This window comes from Passer domesticus, chromosome 6 (assembly GCF_036417665.1).
Source record: "Passer domesticus isolate bPasDom1 chromosome 6, bPasDom1.hap1, whole genome shotgun sequence".
Taxonomy (NCBI): Eukaryota; Metazoa; Chordata; class Aves; order Passeriformes; family Passeridae; genus Passer; species Passer domesticus.
The window spans coordinates 24,316,490-24,335,884 of record NC_087479.1 but is presented as its reverse complement, the minus strand read 5'-3'; the positions used below and the strand labels follow the sequence as shown (position 1 = coordinate 24,335,884).

Sequence of the window (19,395 nt, the reverse complement as noted above, 5' to 3'; positions counted from 1 at the left end):
AAGCAGCCCTCTCTAGAGCAAGTTAAAGAAACACAGGAAAACCGTGTGTGTAATAAGAGCTATTTGGAAGACAGATTTTCCCATGAGAAGTTAGGAAGAAAATCTAAAAGTATAAAAGAATTTGTCTTGCCCTATAAATATTGTATGAAAGGGAATTCTTTTGTTATTAATATGATATTTAGAAATATAGTAATAACATTGTCAGGAGGACTTAAAATGCCATTTCATTTTATGCTGGTTTTTCACAGGACATGTTTTTATGTTAAAATGTCAATTCAATAATTTTGCAAAATCATGACTGATGTGTTTCAGTTCAATTCTCTTCAGCTGAAGAACTGAAATCAAATGGCATTACAGTTTGAAATACTAAGGTGAAAGAAAACTTCTCACTTAGAAATGTGCCACAGGAAGACACATTAGTGTTGGAATTTACATTTCCCAATTTAAAAAAAATCTTTGGTGAGAAGACTTTCTACATGAGCAATTTTCAGTCAGTGCTAGACATAACATTGCTTTTCTTACTCTGCATTTTACACTGCTCACAGTGGAAAAATGTTAGGGAGTATCTAAGAATGCAGGTGGCAGAAGTCCTCTGCCTGTCACAGAACACAAAACAGAAGGCTGCCCACCTGTTTTGTTTACAAAGAGAGAAGTAGAGAGTAAGGTATTTTCTTTATTCAATTTCCATCTAAACTTAGAGCTTTTGTTAAATTGATACATGTGTGTCACACTGATGCGTTTTACTGGAAAAAATTCCATTTTAACTTCCCACTCACTACCTGCTTTTCTAACTAATGTGATAGAGGTCTTGTATTTTGGAAGGTTTTTAACCTGTGTCCAGCATTCCATAATGATGTGTTACTTGTCTGGTGTGGGTAGTTCTTCCAGCATAGGTGTGAAAGCTGTCATTTTTAAGAGAGTAGAGACCAACTTGGAAGCTTCAGCCACAGTTTTCCAGTGAATAAGTGGGCCTGCTGGGATTTGCTCAGTTCTGAGTTTCAGATATTTGAGTAAAGTGTAACATGTTAGTAATAGTTTGCTTTTATAAGCAGCCATTTACATGCTCATGACAGGAAGGAGAACTAGCACAGAGCCACTTGTCTTTTTTCCTGATGCCACAGGACAGACATGTAACCAGTGGTATGGAGCTGCTGTCTCACTAGCAGAGGATCTTTTATGGCTCTGAGTTTGGAAGGAAAAGCCACAGAAGGAGAGGGAGGGAGTTACACTGAGTGAATCATCAGTGTTGTTTTTCTTTGATAACAAAGAGTTTAGAGAAGCTCTTCCACTACCTGAGCCATTTCATGTTATGGTTTCATCTTCTTTTCTCTTAATCTGTGCTGAATCAGCATTACAGAATGGCCACCTGAAAATGTTTTCATAAATGACAAAGAAGTGCAGGGTTTATTTCTTATTTATTTATTTATTTATTTATTTATTTCACACTGCTAGCTAGTCACACTTGGTATGACAGCTAGTGGATTGAAAAGTATGGTATTATACTGTGCAACACTAAAACTTTCTCCTGGTTATTGGTAGCTAATCTCCTGAGGAAGAGAGCCAAGAATGAGATCTCAGAATGAAGAGAAACCTGCAAGCACTCTAATCTCAGAGTTGAACTCACTGAGGTTGCTGACATTTGGAGCAAATAAAATCATGCTCTGTCACACAGGTTCCACCACTGTGTCTCTCCAGTCATCAAGAGAGAGATTTTTATGCAGTTTTTACCACTCTCTTAGGGATTATGCTTTGATTTTTGAGAGCAATTTCTTGACTCTGGTAATTAAAATATATTTTCTTCATGCCTGACACTGTCATTGCTTCCAAGCTTTCAGTTAATAGAATATGTCTGTACCAGTCACAAGACACCACAACAAAAAATACTGATCACCACAAAATAAGCTATGAGATGGCCAAATTGTTTCAAAAGTAGGAAATAATAACGGGAATTGTGTAAAATTTGTTAATATATGTTATAATGTTAAGAGCTGTAACTGTAATGGATCTCTCTCTTTTCAATGTAAATTTGTATTCAGTGCTGGTCAAAATAAGTTTGTATGTGCAAGCAGTATCTGCCTTACAGTCAATAATCTAAACTAAAAATGCAGTAGATTATTTGGAATTTCCCTGCTTGTCTTTTGTGGTTTTTTGGTTTTTTTTTTTTTGGGGGGGGGGTTTGGTTTTGGTTTGGTTTTTTTTAACTAAGCAGGAATGTATTAAAAAAACAAAGTCCTATTTTTTTTTTTTGGTTAGGTACTTTTTTTACTATTTCTGATGTTTGCAGCAGGAAAATAAATCCTTTTGTTTCATTTAACTATTCTTTTAAAATACCATAGTAAGTAACAAGTGTTGGGTAGAAACAAAGCAAAGTCACAGTTGGATGTTGCTGTTATAAGATAGGCGATGACAATGGTATCTTTTTAGTGTATCTCTTATCTGTGGTGTCATTAAATCTAATGATGTGCTAAATAATAAAAGCAGCCTTATCACATTGCAAGGCTTTGAATTGTCTCAAAGTTGCCATGCCTGCGGGTTCCCTTTGGCTTTTGGACAGGGTTTGGAGTCGGAAGGAGCTGCAGTTCAGAGTGCATTTATGTGATCAAAGCTCTTTAGACAGATGGCTGCTAGCACTCCAAAATTATTAAAATATGTTCCAAGCAACATCAGTCTGTGGGCTTGGGGACCCAACCTTTCATTAGTCAATAAAGGGTCTTGAGTTCTTGAAAATGAAATCTTTAAAGGCTAATAAGGCTGCTGGTTTGCTCTGAGCTGTTTCTTTGGATTTGCAGTTGTGGATTGGAATTGGGCCAGTATCTGTCCAATAAATATGAGGCTTTAAAAAATCTGGTTACAAGAGACCTCCCAGCAGATCTGCCTGTTAAATAGTGTGGCTGAATTTTTCACTCTCATATATGTAAATTTAGACACCTGAGTTTGTATGGAGAGAGCTGGGAAGGGACCCACAAGTGCCCCTTTAAAAAACCAGTCATTTTCTGGAGCAATAGTTTAACTGTAGGTGCCAAAGCGGGATCATTTTGACCTGTATAACTTTATTTTTAAATGCTTATGTGTTGACTAAGGACAGTTCTAGAATACTTTCAGGATACAATAATCAAGAGCTTCAAACATGTTTTCAGAGTTTTTAGAAACCAGTAATTTTACTTACAGCATTCCCAAGTGTTGTCAGTACCTGCCGATTCTAAACATGTGGTAGTATAGTTGGGTGCTACAGTGTGGCTGCATTTATTCTCTTGTCTACACCTGGCTTGTGAAGGACAGCAACTGGGGCTTGTGCAAGTGTGAGGTGTCTGTAACCTCTACAAATTTATGTGAGGACAGCAGAACTAAATGCCTGTTTAATAAGATACATGTTTGAGCTTTCTGTTTATTTTTTTCTCTTTGTCTGACAGAAGAGAATCTGCTTTTACAATTTGCAAATTTCTGAACTTGTAGTGTTCTTACCCAGTAGACACTTTCTACACAAGGCTCAAAACATGCAGATATGTAAATTCCCTCCAAAATGCCTCAAGATTTAGCCTGCTGCAGTAGAATGTATTTTAAAACACATCAGAGTTTTGACATGCACCAACAGAAGTAAAACAAGTCGTGGTGATCCCATTAGCTCAATGTGATCCCATTAGCCACATTGTTCAGCCTGTCTTCTTTCACCTTGGGAACAGCTCTCACATTCCTTTTGTCAGGACTTGATGGGGCTGGTAACTGAAGTTCTTCCCCACACACCATATTTACTCTGGGAATGTCAAACTGCATTTCTTTTTCTCAGAATCTCACTCTGAGGCCTTGCCTGCACCTGAACTGCCAGTGAATTTTATTCATCATGAACATAAGCAAGATGTAACTGGTTTTTGATAAAGGTACATTATACTCTGGGTTCTGATTATTTTGGTGAGCTGATTTTAGTTTTCATTTGTTGTAGAATATCTGGTTTCACGTCCCAAAGCTTTTTGTCCACCATCTAAAAAACCTGTCGTGTACTCTGCTCTTGCAAATGGCTTCTGAGCTGAGTCATATTTTCCCTAGCTCTAGACATAAGTATTTTGTTTCTCTTCTTCATATTCCTGCAAAGTATTTTTTTCCTCAGCCAAAACTAAGAGTTCATTTACTACAAAGTAGGCAAAACAAGACAAAAGTCTACAGTAAAAGCCCAGGATGTTGTGCACATGCCTGTTTCTCTTAGTGTCTCCATTTCTAGAGTTCCTTATGAACAGATATATTTACCTTGGGCTTGAGAGTTCTCACAGTGACTTAAGTGTGCTCTGAAGTGGTCCTGTTATTTTATCTCTGTTACCGTTCTACCTCCTAATCACCTAAATGAGTCAGAACTTCAGAGTAAGGAAATGCACAAAGCTTTCATCAAAGTGATATGATTATAGGGCTCAATAGATCATGAACAACGAGGACTGGTAAAAAAACCAAAAAACATAAAGGACAGATTCACAGTGTCTTGAGAGCAAACAGAATTTCTGCCCTTAGGAATTATCTCTTTCTTTGTATCTCCTAATGTATTAGACTTTACATTAATCACTTTTCCCTCCATTCATATGATCCAAAGCATCATATGAAACTTTTTACTAATCAAGCCAGCATCCTGTATAGTCGGGTTTTTTGGGGGTTTTTTTGTCATTTTTCTGAGCTCTGCAGAAGCTCTATTTCCAACAATGCCATGTATCAAGCAACTGCTACCAAGTGCTTCACCCATATTCGCAGGTCTGAGATTTCCAGAGAACTGAGCAGGACTTCAAGAGCAACATGAGTCTGAAGAAGTGGATGATTTTATTTGTGCTGCTGAAGTGCTTGAAGGATTCCTGCTTTGTATGTTTTGACTAGTAATTGTTTTCATCTGGAGTTGCAAGTCCCTATAATTAGTAAACACCAAGTCCTAAAGGTCTCCATTTGGGGAGTGGAAATTAAGGGCCTCCTTTGAAATGTTTTTTCTTTGCCTTTCTATTCCTCTGGCTGTAAGATGTAAATCGTGCTGCTCATGCATTTTTTGGAAAGTGTATTGATTTAAGTTTTCTTTATTAGATTCTGCTAAATATTAAGTGAGAGAAACCTAAATTTGTCACAGTGGCTATTGTCTTGCAGCAGTCCTTCTGAAATGCAAGTAGAGAACTGCCTTTTCCAGATGAGTCATACACTGTGAGTGCCCCATTAATACATTTAATGTTTAATGACCAACTGTTTCTCCTGTTTCCTCCAAATTACTGTAATGTTACTATTCCAAGGAGAGAAAGTACCTTTTTATTCTGGAGAAGACTGTGGCATTCATTGCTTTCGGTGAGAATGTAATCTTAAACAGTTCATAGGATTTCCTCTGCTAAAAGGCAAGCACGAGTTTGGAAATCTCTGGAATAGGAACGAGGCTGCAAGAGAGAAAAAAATAGGTATCTGCTGTTGCATTAGTTCAGTTTGGGGCATGTATGTGTGTGTGATCAAATTAATGTATGTATATATACCTTTGTTGTAGAAATTGTGCAGCATTCCTTTTTTTCTGTTTGAAACAGTGCAGCTCTTTATGATTGGGGGGGGGAAAACCTGGTTTTCTAAAGGAGGTGTTGAGCCTGCCAAAGTTGATGGAGGTGAATTTGGACAGTCAGTTAGTGTGGGGCAGCTAGATAGAAACAAAGAAGAATGTAAAATTACTAGATTGCTGCAGATTTATGCTTGCCAGAACAAAACAGGGAAATTGTTTGTGATTTTAAGGACCCTGAGTTTGCAGTCTTAAATAAAGACAGGCCTTAAATAAATCCAAGAATATGTTGGTATAATGATTCTTCTTTTGAATAGTATGAAAGGGTACAAGAATGTCGAACATTTAAAAATTATTTTTGCTCAACTAATTCTTCCATAATGGACGTTAATACTGTTGACATTACACATGGATTGAATGCAAGCAATTTAGACAATAGATAGTATCAGTTGCTAATAGATCAAATGTAATTATTCTTTGTGAAATAATTTTACACAGTTTAGCAAAATTATTTCAATTATTCACTGTAAAGGAAAACACTGAGTAAAAGTGAAAATACTAAGCTTTCTCCTCTAGGGGCATTATATGCATTTCTAAGTCATATTTTTGTCTCATGGCAACCTTTCCTCTATAGCAGCTTCCAGTGCAAGTTATTACAATTCTTTTTGCATAAGATAGGTCATGTGAAGTTCAGCTGTAGGTGGGGCACTCTGGTTGATTGGGGGACAGTCTTAATAGATCCATTTCATTAATTAAGTCATGCATTTTTTTATTAACAAAACCTGTATGTCAGGTTTAGCCAGCTGGGAGCCATTCTTATGGTTGTTATCTTTGTCAGAAGGAATATTGTGAAAATAAGGAATTACTGTACACGCTTTAACTCCTGATTAAACAGAGGAATGACATCCGCTCACTTGCTGTCCACGAAAAAATAACTTTGGGGCATATCATGGTGTTGATTCATTGATTCTGATCTTACATATCTCATTAAGGTAACAACTGTGTACATTGTATTGAAAATATACCGTGAAGGACTTGTGTCATACCCAATCTGTGGTCATTGAAACAAGCAAGGTTGAGGCCAAAATTTCAAACATCTAGATTATTTATTGTTTCTTTTTTTCCTTGAAGGAATGTTTTCTTCTTGTCCCTGTTTTTGGCTTTATTAAGTAACATTTTCTTGCATTTTTTCTCTTCTGGTCTCCATTCCCAGAGATCAGGAGGAAGCAGCAAGGTTTCCAGGAAGTATTTAGTTGTACTAGGCAGCCAGAAGAGTATCTGCTTATGGCCACAGCCTTTAGTTTCTTGATACAAATAAATTCAAAGCAATATTCACTAGGCTTTCTTCTGGTTCTCAATGGGAAATGCACTAGTGGCTTCCACTATCATTAAAGAAGATTGAACTGGGAGGAACTTTCACCAAAGAGGAAGAAGTTCTGTTGATTTGTCCCTCACCAAAAAGACTGCAGAGAAGGATGGATAACAAGGTTCATGTTAACTGATTTATCTTTCTTTTGCTTCTGAGGTAGGCAAGATATTAATGTTATCCAGGCTTATATAAGATAATGTTCTGTTTGTTTCAATAATAGTCTGTAAAAGAGACTTCCATCCTAAGGGTTTTGGTGGAGATAGAGAAATACATATTCTTCTATTTAGCTCTTCTCTACTGTCTGTATCAAAGGAGTAATTTTACTATACTTTTACAGTTGTGACAGTAGAATCAGGAATGTCGTGATGTAGGAATTTAGTTTTCCCTCTTGAGCAATCTTACTGCTCATATCAGAGGAGGATATAATATCTCTTGGATATGTATAAGCATAGTAGGCAGTATTCATACCAATAATTATCTTGTCCTGTTCAAAAAATAAATAAGGAATTGAACAGTGTTGAATTCCATGTTGGCTAGATTTCACAAGATCTTTCATACTCATTCAGTTTCCTTGTCAGGTCCTGAGAAAATAATTAATTCTTTGGTTCAGTGCAACCACTATATTTCCTGCTACACTTTTTCACTTTACCTGCTCATCAAGAAAAAACCTAAGAAAAAACTGCAGTTTTTCTTGTGAAATCCTGTGTTATAAAGTGAAAAATGTTGTTTTCTTCTTCAACCAAGCTAAATTGTAGTGCACAACTATATTAAATTTTTACACATTTTATTTCAATAACTCACTGGTCAAAACTCATGAGGGTAAAGGAGGAGAGAGGTGAGGGAAGCTGATTTAAAATGTTTAGGATACAGAAATCCATTCAGCACTGTTTATAGCCTCTTTCCAACCCCTATGCTTGAGAGCTTCTCCTCACTGATTTTTCTCCAGCAGCCACCAGTCTAATCTCTTGCTTTTCAAGAGGTATGAAAGTTGTGTGTTTTGGCTTACAGTCATGTGCCATATCCAGCTGATGGCCCCTTTCACTGGGAGGAAAGAAAGAACATCTCAGAAAACAAGGATGTTTGTGCTCAGGGCAGATCAACAAAGCACAGGAGGCTTCTGTCACTGCCTGTGCCCCGTGGTGACAGTGGCGGCTGAACCTGTAATGGGGAGGCAAAAACTTGTGAAAAACTAATTTTCCATTAAATTCCCAAACATGGATCTGTCTGCTGAGGTTAACAAGGTTGATGTGCATTGTTAATGTATGCGTACTGTTAATTAGCTCTTTAGTGTCTTCCCATGAACAATAAATGGCACTGAGACCTGAACCAAATCTGGACCTCAGGTTTCCAAGATGCAGCGCATGTAGATAGTAAGAAGAAATCCAGGACCCCAAAAGCTTAGATTTTAAAGAAAATGAGCTAGGGAAAGACACTTTATTCCTAGTTTCAGCATGGCAGGCTGAGTTCTGCATGTTGTGACTTGCTCAGTACCACACAGAAGACGTGAAACAGAAGAGGGAATTCAAGACAGGGCTCTTATCCCCAATCCACTAAATCATTCCCTTAGCATGTGCCCTTGTCTCACATTAAGGAGAATGGCCCAGACAAGTCTGCCCAGTTGCTTCAGTAAGCTTTGGTACAATAGGGAAGCAGACTTCCCTTATATTAAATTTCCCAGGCGCTCCCTTTATCATTTAAGCCATCATTTTAACTGCCTTGTTTCATAGTGCTTAACTGTCCACGGAGCTGTATGATTTATATGAGCAAGGGTTTGGCAGCAGCAGCTAGGTAAGACATGGCTTACTGAGTAGTGATATGCTGCCATTGTGTCATTTACATGGCGTTCCGGAGGTGAGTTGCTAAGTGTGTATCCACACAGCAATCCCCAAGCCAAGTGCATTTTTTGTATGGGAGAAGCCATGATGGCATTAAAGTCGACATTTTGGGTGTCTTTACCCATGTGGAGGAGAGATTTCAGACTGCAGCTCCTAGTGAGTCACCAGCCATTGCAGAGTAGTTCACGTTGCTGGGTACAGTACCAAGAAAGTGGGGAAAATGTGCTGGGCACACTCACCTAGAGTTCATCAGTACCTCACTTACTGGCACTCTGGTGACCAAAGCTGGGCATGGGCTGGAGCACAGTACACCATGTTTGCTTTTCTTCAGAGTTGCATAATTTTTTCAGTAACGCCTTTGAGTAAGTTCAGACAAAACTGTTCAAAAACTCTGTTTTATTTTCTTGGGATAGGAAAGGAAGTATCCTCAAATTTTAAAAGTTACATTTTCTCTTTTTTTTTTTAATAATTGAAAGATTTATTTTTTTTTAACCCACTGAATCTTTCAGTAAGAAAGTAGGGACAAGGAGCAGAGCTCCACATGATTCCCCTTCTCAGGTTAGTCACACTGAGGGCTAGCTTTAGGGCTACTTTTTCTAGCTTTAGGGCTACTCATCTCATCCATGAGATCATCCCTCTATGAAATACCATATGTATTCAATTATTCCATCTTTGAAACACGTTCTTCTAATTGCCTTCTCCTGGAGAGACTCTTCTCTTCCTCAGCTGGATGTTCCTGGCCATGCTGGAAGGCAGGCTGGCTTCCAGCTTGGGGTCCAAGACAGTTTTTTCTCTTGCTCTTCTGATTCAGTGGAGGAGTTAAGCCAAGTGATCACAATAGCAAATCAGGACAGCCATAAAATTCACAATCATGTCTGATTTATAAAGATAACATTGTATTAAGTACAAGAGATCTGAGGTTTTTAGTAACCGGCTTTCTTCAGCTGATCATTTCTAAATGGTGCCATGTACTTCACTGCTTGATTAATTTATATGCCTTTATGATTTTAATTAATAGTGTTTTCACCAGAGGCAATTACTAGTGACTAGAAAACTTGAGGCTGTTCACTTTATCTACGCCAGTGTTTGGGAGTTATTCCTGTGATCTTTATTTTTGAAGACTATTGAATAGCATCAAGAGCACAAAGGAGGCCATGTAAACACTGGGGGAAAAGTAATGCTTATTCTTCTGGGAAAACATTTATGGTGATTCACATTTTGGAAACTGAAACACTATCAATGTTTTACTCCCAGATTATTTTCCAAGAAAAAGCTTGGATCCGTTGCTGAATCGGTTTCTTCAAAATACTTAGGCTCAATATTGAAGTTGGATCATACAGAAGAGGCTGGAAGACTGTGCTGTGGGAGAGAGTCAGAGGTTTCCTCCATTCTCTGTCATTAGCACAGAGCCATGGAATAAGCCCATTTGAGTATGTAAGGTGATGTTTGGATCCTATCTGGCTGTAGCAGAGGGATACCTGCATGATGTGAAAGGATCAGGACAAAAGTTTCTTTGTTAGAGATCTAGACAGGCAGCTTTGTACAGAAAAAATAGAAAATGGAAACATGCTTAATAAAACTCATCACATGAATATACCCACTTGGAGATGGGAATATTCAATGTGTGGGTACAAAAGGTTTCTGGATCCTAGTATAACTATTTTAGAGTCAGGTTTTTTTTTCCTGTGAAAAGAAGCTACAAATCCTATGTTATCTTGATGTGAATAAGAGCTAAGAATTTTTCATAAACTGAAGCTTTGTAAGAAAATCTCAAATGTGCACTTGTATAACAGGTTTTGAACGAGTTTGGCACAGTATTTACTAGTACAGTATAAAGGGCTAGGTTCCTTGATGTATATTTCTAGTTGGCATTTTATCAAGGAAATAAACTTTGGGTTTTCTTTATATTGTGACATGTGGATTGAAACTACATTTTCTCTGTCCAAAGCGTTGATTTAAAAGCATTAGATCATTAAATTCAGTGCTTTTGCATAAGACTAAAATTGTAACTGAACAAATTATTTATGCAGATAGAAGCAAGATAAAGTTTCTTTCAAGAGTTCTTTAACATATCAGATTGATAAGAGTCAAAACACCTTTACTGCCATTAAATATTTACCAAGACTTGGCTTTTGGAAGAGGGGCAGTTCAGTGCAGTGTGTTTGGCTCCATGCAATGCTATTGATTAGCTATCAGAAGGACATAGTTAATGGGTAACTGGAGGTATTACAGAGCTCTCCACATTCTTGTCAAGTCTTTTCTCTGAAGATGACCTAAAATAAAGTCAGTTACAACTGGCGTTCACCTGAGACAGATTGCACAAGTTCGCCTACGGTATGAACAAAAGGTTCACAAGGATCAGTTGACCAGGTCTTAGGCAATCCTTTCTAGTAGTTGTCATCACTGCTGGACTTTAGAACTGCACGTGTTTACATTTAATTAGAAAGAACACACAGTTTACATCGCACAGTAGCTATCGGCATCGAATCAGAATTGATTTCCGCTCTCTTTCTCAAATGGCTATTTCTTTCCGACTAATTAAAAAAAGGCACATAACAAAATGACTCATATAAATTTTAAAGCAAAGTAAACACTATTCCCTGGAGACAAAAATAAAAGTCAACAGCACATAGTCATTACATTGAGCTTGTTTTCAGGTGATTCTGATGCCTGCATTATGATACGCATCAGTGCCATCAGATTTGTTTTAAAAAGATTTATAAATGGCATGCCCCTTTGCACTGAGTGGACACTTCATTGACTGTTTCGGTTTTTAGGGTCAGGATTCTTATTTATTTCAGCTGGATTGTTGCAATTTATCTGAGTTGATTCACTAATATTCCTACTTTTTGCCAAAGGATTTTATTAATTTGAAATAAAATCATCTGTGTGTAGGTCATTCATGTAAAGTGGAAGTCAGGTGCCATTATCATTATCAGTGAGAAGCTGCAAAGGAAACTAAAGGCCCAAGCCATATTAGCCTTAACTTCATGCATAATTTCTAAAAAAGAAATCTCCATTAGATTTTATTAGTCCTGCAGGCAAATCTAAATTCAAACTATGGTGACAGGCATCATCAATTAAGGCTTATGGCAGAAATGTCTGGCTCTTGAGTGCCCCCATTCTTTGTCATCAGGAAAGATTTCTGTGGCTGGCATTTTGGAAAGTAAATGGTCACGCCAGCAGTACTGTCAAGCCTGTGGGAACGGAAGGGGTTGCTGAAGGTCTAGACCGGGTTGGTGGGTGTGTGGGGACTGTAGGAGCTGATCCTGAAATACCTAGTCAGAAGGCTTGATGTTCCTTTATGCCCTGGTTTTCTTGTGAGTGACAGTGTTCAGGATGAAGCTCTTGGCAAGGATCATCAGAAAAGGACAAAAAAGTAATACATAGTATTTTAAATTACAAAGTAGTACATTGTTTTCTACCAGTTTTTGTTGGTATGCCAGTGGCTGTTATTTTAGTGCACCTCCAAGAGTTACTGCTTTCTTAATTCAGTTTAGATTTGAGGAGAATGGTGCAGTGTTCTTTAAATAGTTGTCAGAAATGTTGTTGAAAACATCTCAGTATAAAAAATAAATCGCTGTGACCTTTAGGACAAGATCCTCTGTGTCTCTTCCACCAAGCTTGTGTTTCTGCAAATCCCTGACATCGGCAGTTTCCCTGCTGGCCCCAGGCCAGAGCTGCTGGCTCCACATCACCCACGTACACACCCCTTCAGTGATCCATGCCAACCCAGCGGCCTCCAGCAACCAGCAGAGAGGCACAGGTGCTGCCAGCTCAGCCTGGGCACGGGGAAGGTGGCCGTGCCTCTTGTCTGTGAGCCCGCTGTGCCCTCCTCTTTGCCTGCTGCCCACACCTGAGCCAGGGGCTGCTCTGCCTCTGCCAAATGCTCACACTTCCCAGGGAGAGCAGACAGGAGGTTGTGATACACAGGAAAACATGGAGTCGCTGGCACCATCTTAGATGTCCATTATATTCACATACTGAGGTCACTCGTGGTGCCAGCTCTGTCTTCGATTAATAGATAAGGTTCCCTTTCTATTTGCAGTGTTACCTAAATAATCTATTACTGTAGGGAATAACTACAATATTACAAATACTAAGTTAAAGTTATTTTGTTAACTAAAGCCATTGGCAAATATTTAAGAATGACCAGAGCATATGAATTGACAATAAAGAACAGATACAAGATAGCAAAATTCTCATTTGTAGCATCTGGTGGGATAAAGTAAACACCTTACAATTTTTTAATTTTCACTTAATTTTACTTAGTTAGAAGCAAGCCTTCATGGTAAATGCTTAGGCTAGAATATGCTAATACAGCCAATTCCCTGTCAAAAATGACTGGAACATTTTATGGAAAGCTTGGTTCTAGGAAAAACATAACTTGGGAAAACTACAAAGAATATTTGCAATAGTTTGCTGTATTGCAGTTCTCTAATTCATGGAAGAAATGTAAGAGTCTGTGAATCTGTGTTTTGCAATTAGCGCAGATACATTGTGGAACTCTGACGGTGTGGAATTAATATTAACATGTAGCAAGTAGTATTCAGGATTAAAGCATAAAATCTACAGTAGTCTCTTCTGTGAACTGGTGTGCACTATATCTCTGTGTGAGAAAATAGCTAAGCTGCAATCTTGCAGTCTCTAATCAATAAGAGATAGCAGAGACCCCAGCCCCCGGTGGATCAGGTACCCAGGGAATTCAGGTGGATTTCTTAGCTACAAGCTGGCTCCTTAGCTGTGGGTCTGTGTCACAGCACCTGCCGCAGTTGGGACAACTGCAATACACAGAGGATCACCACACCATTTCAGAAGGCTTTAGATATTCACCCATACAGAGTAACACCTTACCACATAGAAGGCTTCAAGCAGCTGCCCTTCTTGTTCTTCAGTCCAAACTTTTATAAACCTCATGTTCATGCATTGCACCTGTGTGCCTTCTGTTCTCTTTGTGAGTGGTCAGTGCCCCTGGGCACTCCATGGCTCATTGCTGTCAGTGCTGATCACAGCTGTGCCCACTGGGGATGAGGCTGGCCACAGCCCCACTCCCAATTACCACAGGTCTGCTCTAGCTGAAGGGAATAGCACTATTACTGCAAACACATCAAAAACACTTCCTTCTACTGATCAGTCCCATGTATGTTTTGCTCTGTTTCAACCAAACTGTTAATCCAGAAATTATTTTTGTGGAGGTCCTAGACCATTTGATAGCATGGTGAATGTGGGGAATGATAGGTGGTGCTGAATGTCATGTGCATGTCACTCACATAAGGCTGTGCTATCTGAGCAATTTGCCCAGGGGCTGCATAAAGTGAACAGAAGACATTTGATTACTGTTCAACTCCCTAAATGAAGAGTTTGTAATAGAGGTATGGTTTCCAATTATGTCTTATTTGAGAGCATATCTTGGTAGTCCTTCAGCTTCATGAAAGGCTCAGATTATTAACTCCACATCCTTACTTCCTGTCCCAGGCTAATCACAGGGAAATGGTAGGGGTACTTCAGTGGTCCTGGACAGTAAAAATTAAGGTGAAAAGTATATGTTTGCTGTTTGACATCACCAGAAAACCATCTGGGTTTAGTTTTGTCCTAAATTCTGATTGTGCTGCATCTAACTTAGCTCTTTGAACAGTGATGAGTCTCTTAATATTAATAAAGCTCAGAACATTTTGCAAAGGTAGCATTGTGATTGCTCTTATTTAAAGATGAGACCCAAGGAGGAAAAATGTGTTTGCTAGTGGCCTTTAATTGATATTTGTTGAAACATAGAAATTCTAAGATGGATAGTAGTCAATACAAGTTTTCACTGTAGCTAATGAACCTATGTTTGAATTGTGTAGTGTCCAGGCTCTTAGGACCCTGGTACAGGTTGCAGATTTCTCTAGATCATTTCAGGACTGAAGGCTGAATCTCAAGGTGCCACTCACTGTTGTTCCATACTCACATGTAATTGAGTCTGGACAGTATGGACATGCCTGATCAGCACCAATCTGTTCACATAGTCTGCTGTGAAGTCCTGAAGTTGTATGCCCAACCACCACCGAGAAGAAAATCAACAGTGGCCTCTGTTCAACAAGTGGTTGAGGTTGCCTGAGCTCTAGACTAAGAATGCATGGGTACATCACACAAGAGAGTTACACTGTGATGGACTGTGACAGTGCAAAGAGCATGCTCTGCATTATGTGCAACGAGCATTCCTGTAACAGAGTCCATACCTGCATGCCAGAGTCTGCCTTTGGCTGCTGCCTTCGGATAAATTAGCGAGAGGTGGTTTGTTGTACTGGGAAGAAAACACAGTCCTCTTACCTTGTGTAAATGCAGGCAAAGGAAGAGTAGTAAAATATTTGTCTATGGTAGGGCCATGTCATCTAGTTACCAGTCTACCAGCTGTCAGGCTCCTGACTCACATGTATTGCAAACTTGACTGTTTAATATCTTCCACTTCACAGCAAAATTTCAAAGTCCTTTTAGGGCTTATGGGCTTTTTTTGATACTGTCTTATTGCAGTGTTTCCTAAGAGCACCTTTGAGGTAGTACTTTCAAGGTATCGATGCTGCCTGGCCCTTGAGTGCACTCAGTGGCATGAGGGGACGCTCTTCAAAGCCACCCTGAGTGCCGGCTGAGGTCTGAGAGGTCTCCAGGACCTGTGAGAAACATTTGTGGTGAAAACCAGGGTCAGAGCTACATGCCTTTGGGAACATTGGACATGTTTATCACTGGGGTGGAGGCAGAGGGAGGGAATGGGTAGGGAATGTTTGGTTTTTTGCTGAGTTTTTTTTTTTTTGTTCCTTTAGGTGGAAGGTTTTGCTATGTTGTTTAGTTATTGCTTCAGGTGGAAAATCATTTCCCACCTAGCAGCAAAAGTATGCCAGGCAAGGTGAGAAGTGTTTTAGGAGCAGCACTTCACAGAGTTGATTTTCAGCCAAAGTCAAGTCCCTCTGGGAGCAGTTACAACTGGTGATATTTCTTGGCAGGGTTGAAATTACTCTGACTTTGGTGACTGAGGAAGCCTCCTGCTCTCTACAGGAGCTGCACAAGTGATATCAACCCATGTCACTTTTTCTTCTGCCTAGACACTTAAGGCAGGTCCCTGAACTCTCAGACCCAAGCTGGAGCAGGAAAGAGGCCGTGTTGCCATAGTAAAGCGAAAGACTCACTAGCAAGAATATGTGAATTAATGAAATCCAGGAACTATTTAAATACTTCTGTGACCCATTCTTCAGGCCTAGAACTCCCATTTCTTTTTCGTTATAGCATGAAGAAATAATCTTCAGGTAAATTAAGTCATTTCAAATTGGTACATTTCAGAAGGGATGAAATAAATGTATTTTACCAAAACACATATTTATGGAAGTCTGGAAATTACATGCTTTTGAAAAAAAATGTTAAAAGATCTGTCAATCACAGTGCCTTTATCTGGAGGAATCACACTGGTTACAAAGTGTACATCAGAATCTATTGGTCACTCAAATGCAATCATTATGAGTTAAGACATGTAGTATTACATTGCAATTATAATAGTATATATGTGTTTTTCATGGCCAGTCTTTGAAAAGGAGCCCAGTTGCAGTCACAGAGAGCCAGTGTTTTAGGATCTAAATAAATTACTTTATTTTTCATATATTCTGGGAAAAAACTCCGAGCTGGTGTGAACCAGGTAGAATATTTAGTCTGTCCTCCAGTTTTTGTTGCTTTTTTTTTTTTTAATCAGGGACCCACTGAACAGTTTAGCTTCTCATCTGTCTTTTTTGTTCTTTTAATCTTGTGCCAGGTGTTTAAGAAGTGGGCAGCAGTGGTATTTCAGTAACCTGCTTTCGACACTATTTGCATACCTTTGTGTTTTTCCATGGTGATCAATGCTCAGCTGTAGTGGAACTTCAGTCAGTAAATTTTATGTGCAACTGTTAGAGTAATTTTGTTTAATTAGTCCATTCTAGGAATGCTAATGTCCCTTTATAAATATTTATATTTTCAATATGTCTTCATTTAATTGAAAAGATTTTTCACATTGTTTTCAGATAATCACAGGTAGTATGCATGACGATATGTCAACACTCTGACCTTTTAGCTTCTCTATTTCTCTTAGTTGATCCACATTTTGTTTGTCTGTGTGTATTATATTTTAGTTTATTTATGGTTTTCCTTTATGGGCTGTTGGAACAGTCAGTGTTTTCCAAGCAAACACCTTAATAAACTGAAGAGAAAGAAAATATGCAATTGCATACTAGCAGGTGTCATGTAGACTGTATTGAATACTTTAATCAATGTGTACGGCTACTAGAAATCCACGCAAAATAATGTTTGATTTGTCCAGAACTTTCTGGCACACAAATACAAAGCATTTACTACTATATTCTGGTTTGTGCATTGAAAGAGTGTTGGTTTTGTACTCTTTGATTTGGAATCTCTATGAAAGTACCTCAAAATCCTGGATAAAACTGAATGGAGACCTTTAGAATTGATTAGCATGTGCAAATCATATTACTAAGTAATCCTGCTGATTTACTGATTTTAATTTTTGAACTGTAGTGGTTTTATTCCTTTCATTTTATTGAAAAGTCTTCTTTTGCAAATAAATCCCCTGTAGCTGGTGGCTCTGCTTGCTAAAAGAGAGTCCTGTGTACCACAAGGTATTAACGCATCAGTAACTTATACTGATTAATTCAACTTCATGTAAATCACAATAAAAACTTTTTGTTGCAGCTCAGAGGTGATCAACAAGATGCTACAGCTGAAAAATACTTCCTCTTGAGTTTTTGTTGAATTTTTTTTTTACTTTTTCAAATTTTGATTGTTGTTACATACTTCTAGAAGAGCATTGCAGGAAAGGTTTGTTCTTTTTGTTCTCTGTCACTTCTGAAGTATAATTTGTTTTGTTACTAGTGCATGTGATTCCACATATATGACAATATTGATAGTATTAATTAATTCTTGCATCTCAGCCTTAGACTGAAATTTAATAACATTATGATTCGGTTTTCCCAGGTTATACAAGTCTTTGTCTGAAGGATTGAGTCTGAAGAACCAGCCTAACTGTGCTTTCAGTACTTCTGAAGGTGAACTGCAGGGAAGGGAGGATGTTGTGACCCTAACCTACGGCCAGATTGAAGAGCTGGCAGCTCAGCTGCAGCAAACTCGATCAGAACAAAAGGACACCGAGCTGAAGCTCCAGAAAGCCCTGGAAGCTTCACAGGAGGCCAATGAAAAAGTTCAAAAGTAAGTCACTTGCCTTCCAACAAAAATTGCCGTTGTAATCCACAGGAAGCATTTTTTCAGTATATAGTATTTTGTCTATAACTGAAAGTGTAGCAGTACTCAGAAAAGGTCCTTTAAAATGATTCTTCCTTTGTCCTCATTTCCTACTCAGTGTGAAGCTGATCATTTTAACAGTTTTGTGCTATTAGGCAAGTCAGGGTACCTCTCATTACTGTTAAGGAAATTGCTTCCTCCATGTGCAAGGCACAGAGAAAGTCTTTCCATCTCCCATGAATGGTTTTCACTGTTCTTTTACCCTGTGGCAATCCTATGGCTACAGAGTATTTCCCTTTATAATTGCATGGTAGAATATTACGGTTCTCATTTCTGGCCTGTTACACATCTGGCAAGTTTCATGCCACAGTAAATGCGTATGGGGTTGTATAGGGATGGCTTCAAAATGTCACTGAGAGCCACAGGAAGTCTCTGAGTCAGTGAACAGAGACTGTATTTTCTTTCCCATCATGAGTTTCCCTGTTAAAAGGTTACTGAACTCCAAAACCTGACGTTCATCTCTAGTTAAGTACTTATTGTCATGTTTGTTGTTAGTAGTGTCTCATCACTGCGTTACATTCATCAACTGCAAAATTCTCCTCTCTCACCCTTCCAAGGTGGCTGATGCTGAGCTGATGCAAATTTTCTGTCTGTCCATATATGTCTTCAACTTTAATGTCTAGAGCATATTTACAGAGTAGCCAGAAATTGGCTTATAATATATTGCAGGGACCTAACAAAAGCTTTTCTTGTTTAATAAAACCACATGCTGAGTTCTTCTATTTTTAAATAGTTCTATTCCTATATTTTTCATTTATTCATAACTACATAAAATATAATTAAGATATTTATATATGAAAATGCATCTTTTTAGTCATCTCTTTAAACCCTCCAGTGATTGTATAATCACTCAAGTCTTTATTTGGAGCACTTAGACACATTTGCAACTCTGAGAGGTGTGTGCTTGCTAAAACTATTAAAAAATTTAAGTTATGGTAATGAGAATATTGGTGGAACCTTTTTAACTGTGTTAAGTTGTTACATCTAGTTTTATTTATAAATGTTTAATAATATAGCTATTTAAGCAGAGGTTGAGTTTTTGCTGTTTTTTCTTTCCAAAGTGAAACAATCTTGTTTAATCCCATGTACCCAGGGTGGCTAAAGTAGAAGTGCAGCCACAAACTGAATTAAAGTAGTGGTGATGCACCACTATAGTGAAAAGAATTTACGTAATTTAACATGCTCAACTACTTGGGAAAATTTTGGTCAGGTTAGTTTTCATTATTGTTAAGATCAGACGACTGAGCCTATAGCAAAATCAAACAATTGGTTGAAGTCTTTTGATGACAATAGCATGCCCTTTTTACCACGAAACTGTGGAAATGCTCTGCCCGTCTTCCCAGCACCCGGAGTCATCCACCCCCATCTTATAATTCAACCTGCAAACA

At 38.4% G+C, this 19,395-nt stretch overlaps 1 protein-coding gene across 9 annotated transcripts in view; it reads left to right on the top strand.

The window, feature by feature from the left end:
• MIPOL1 (mirror-image polydactyly 1) overlaps window positions 1–19,395 on the top strand; it is a 189,200-nt gene that overhangs the window by 146,626 nt on the left and 23,179 nt on the right. For all 9 annotated transcript variants that reach the window (XM_064423914.1, XM_064423911.1, XM_064423912.1 and 6 more), the window contains one exon: window positions 17,684–17,914. In XM_064423914.1, the coding sequence (XP_064279984.1) occupies window positions 17,684–17,914 (231 nt within the window). The remainder of the gene's footprint in view (window positions 1–17,683; window positions 17,915–19,395) is intronic.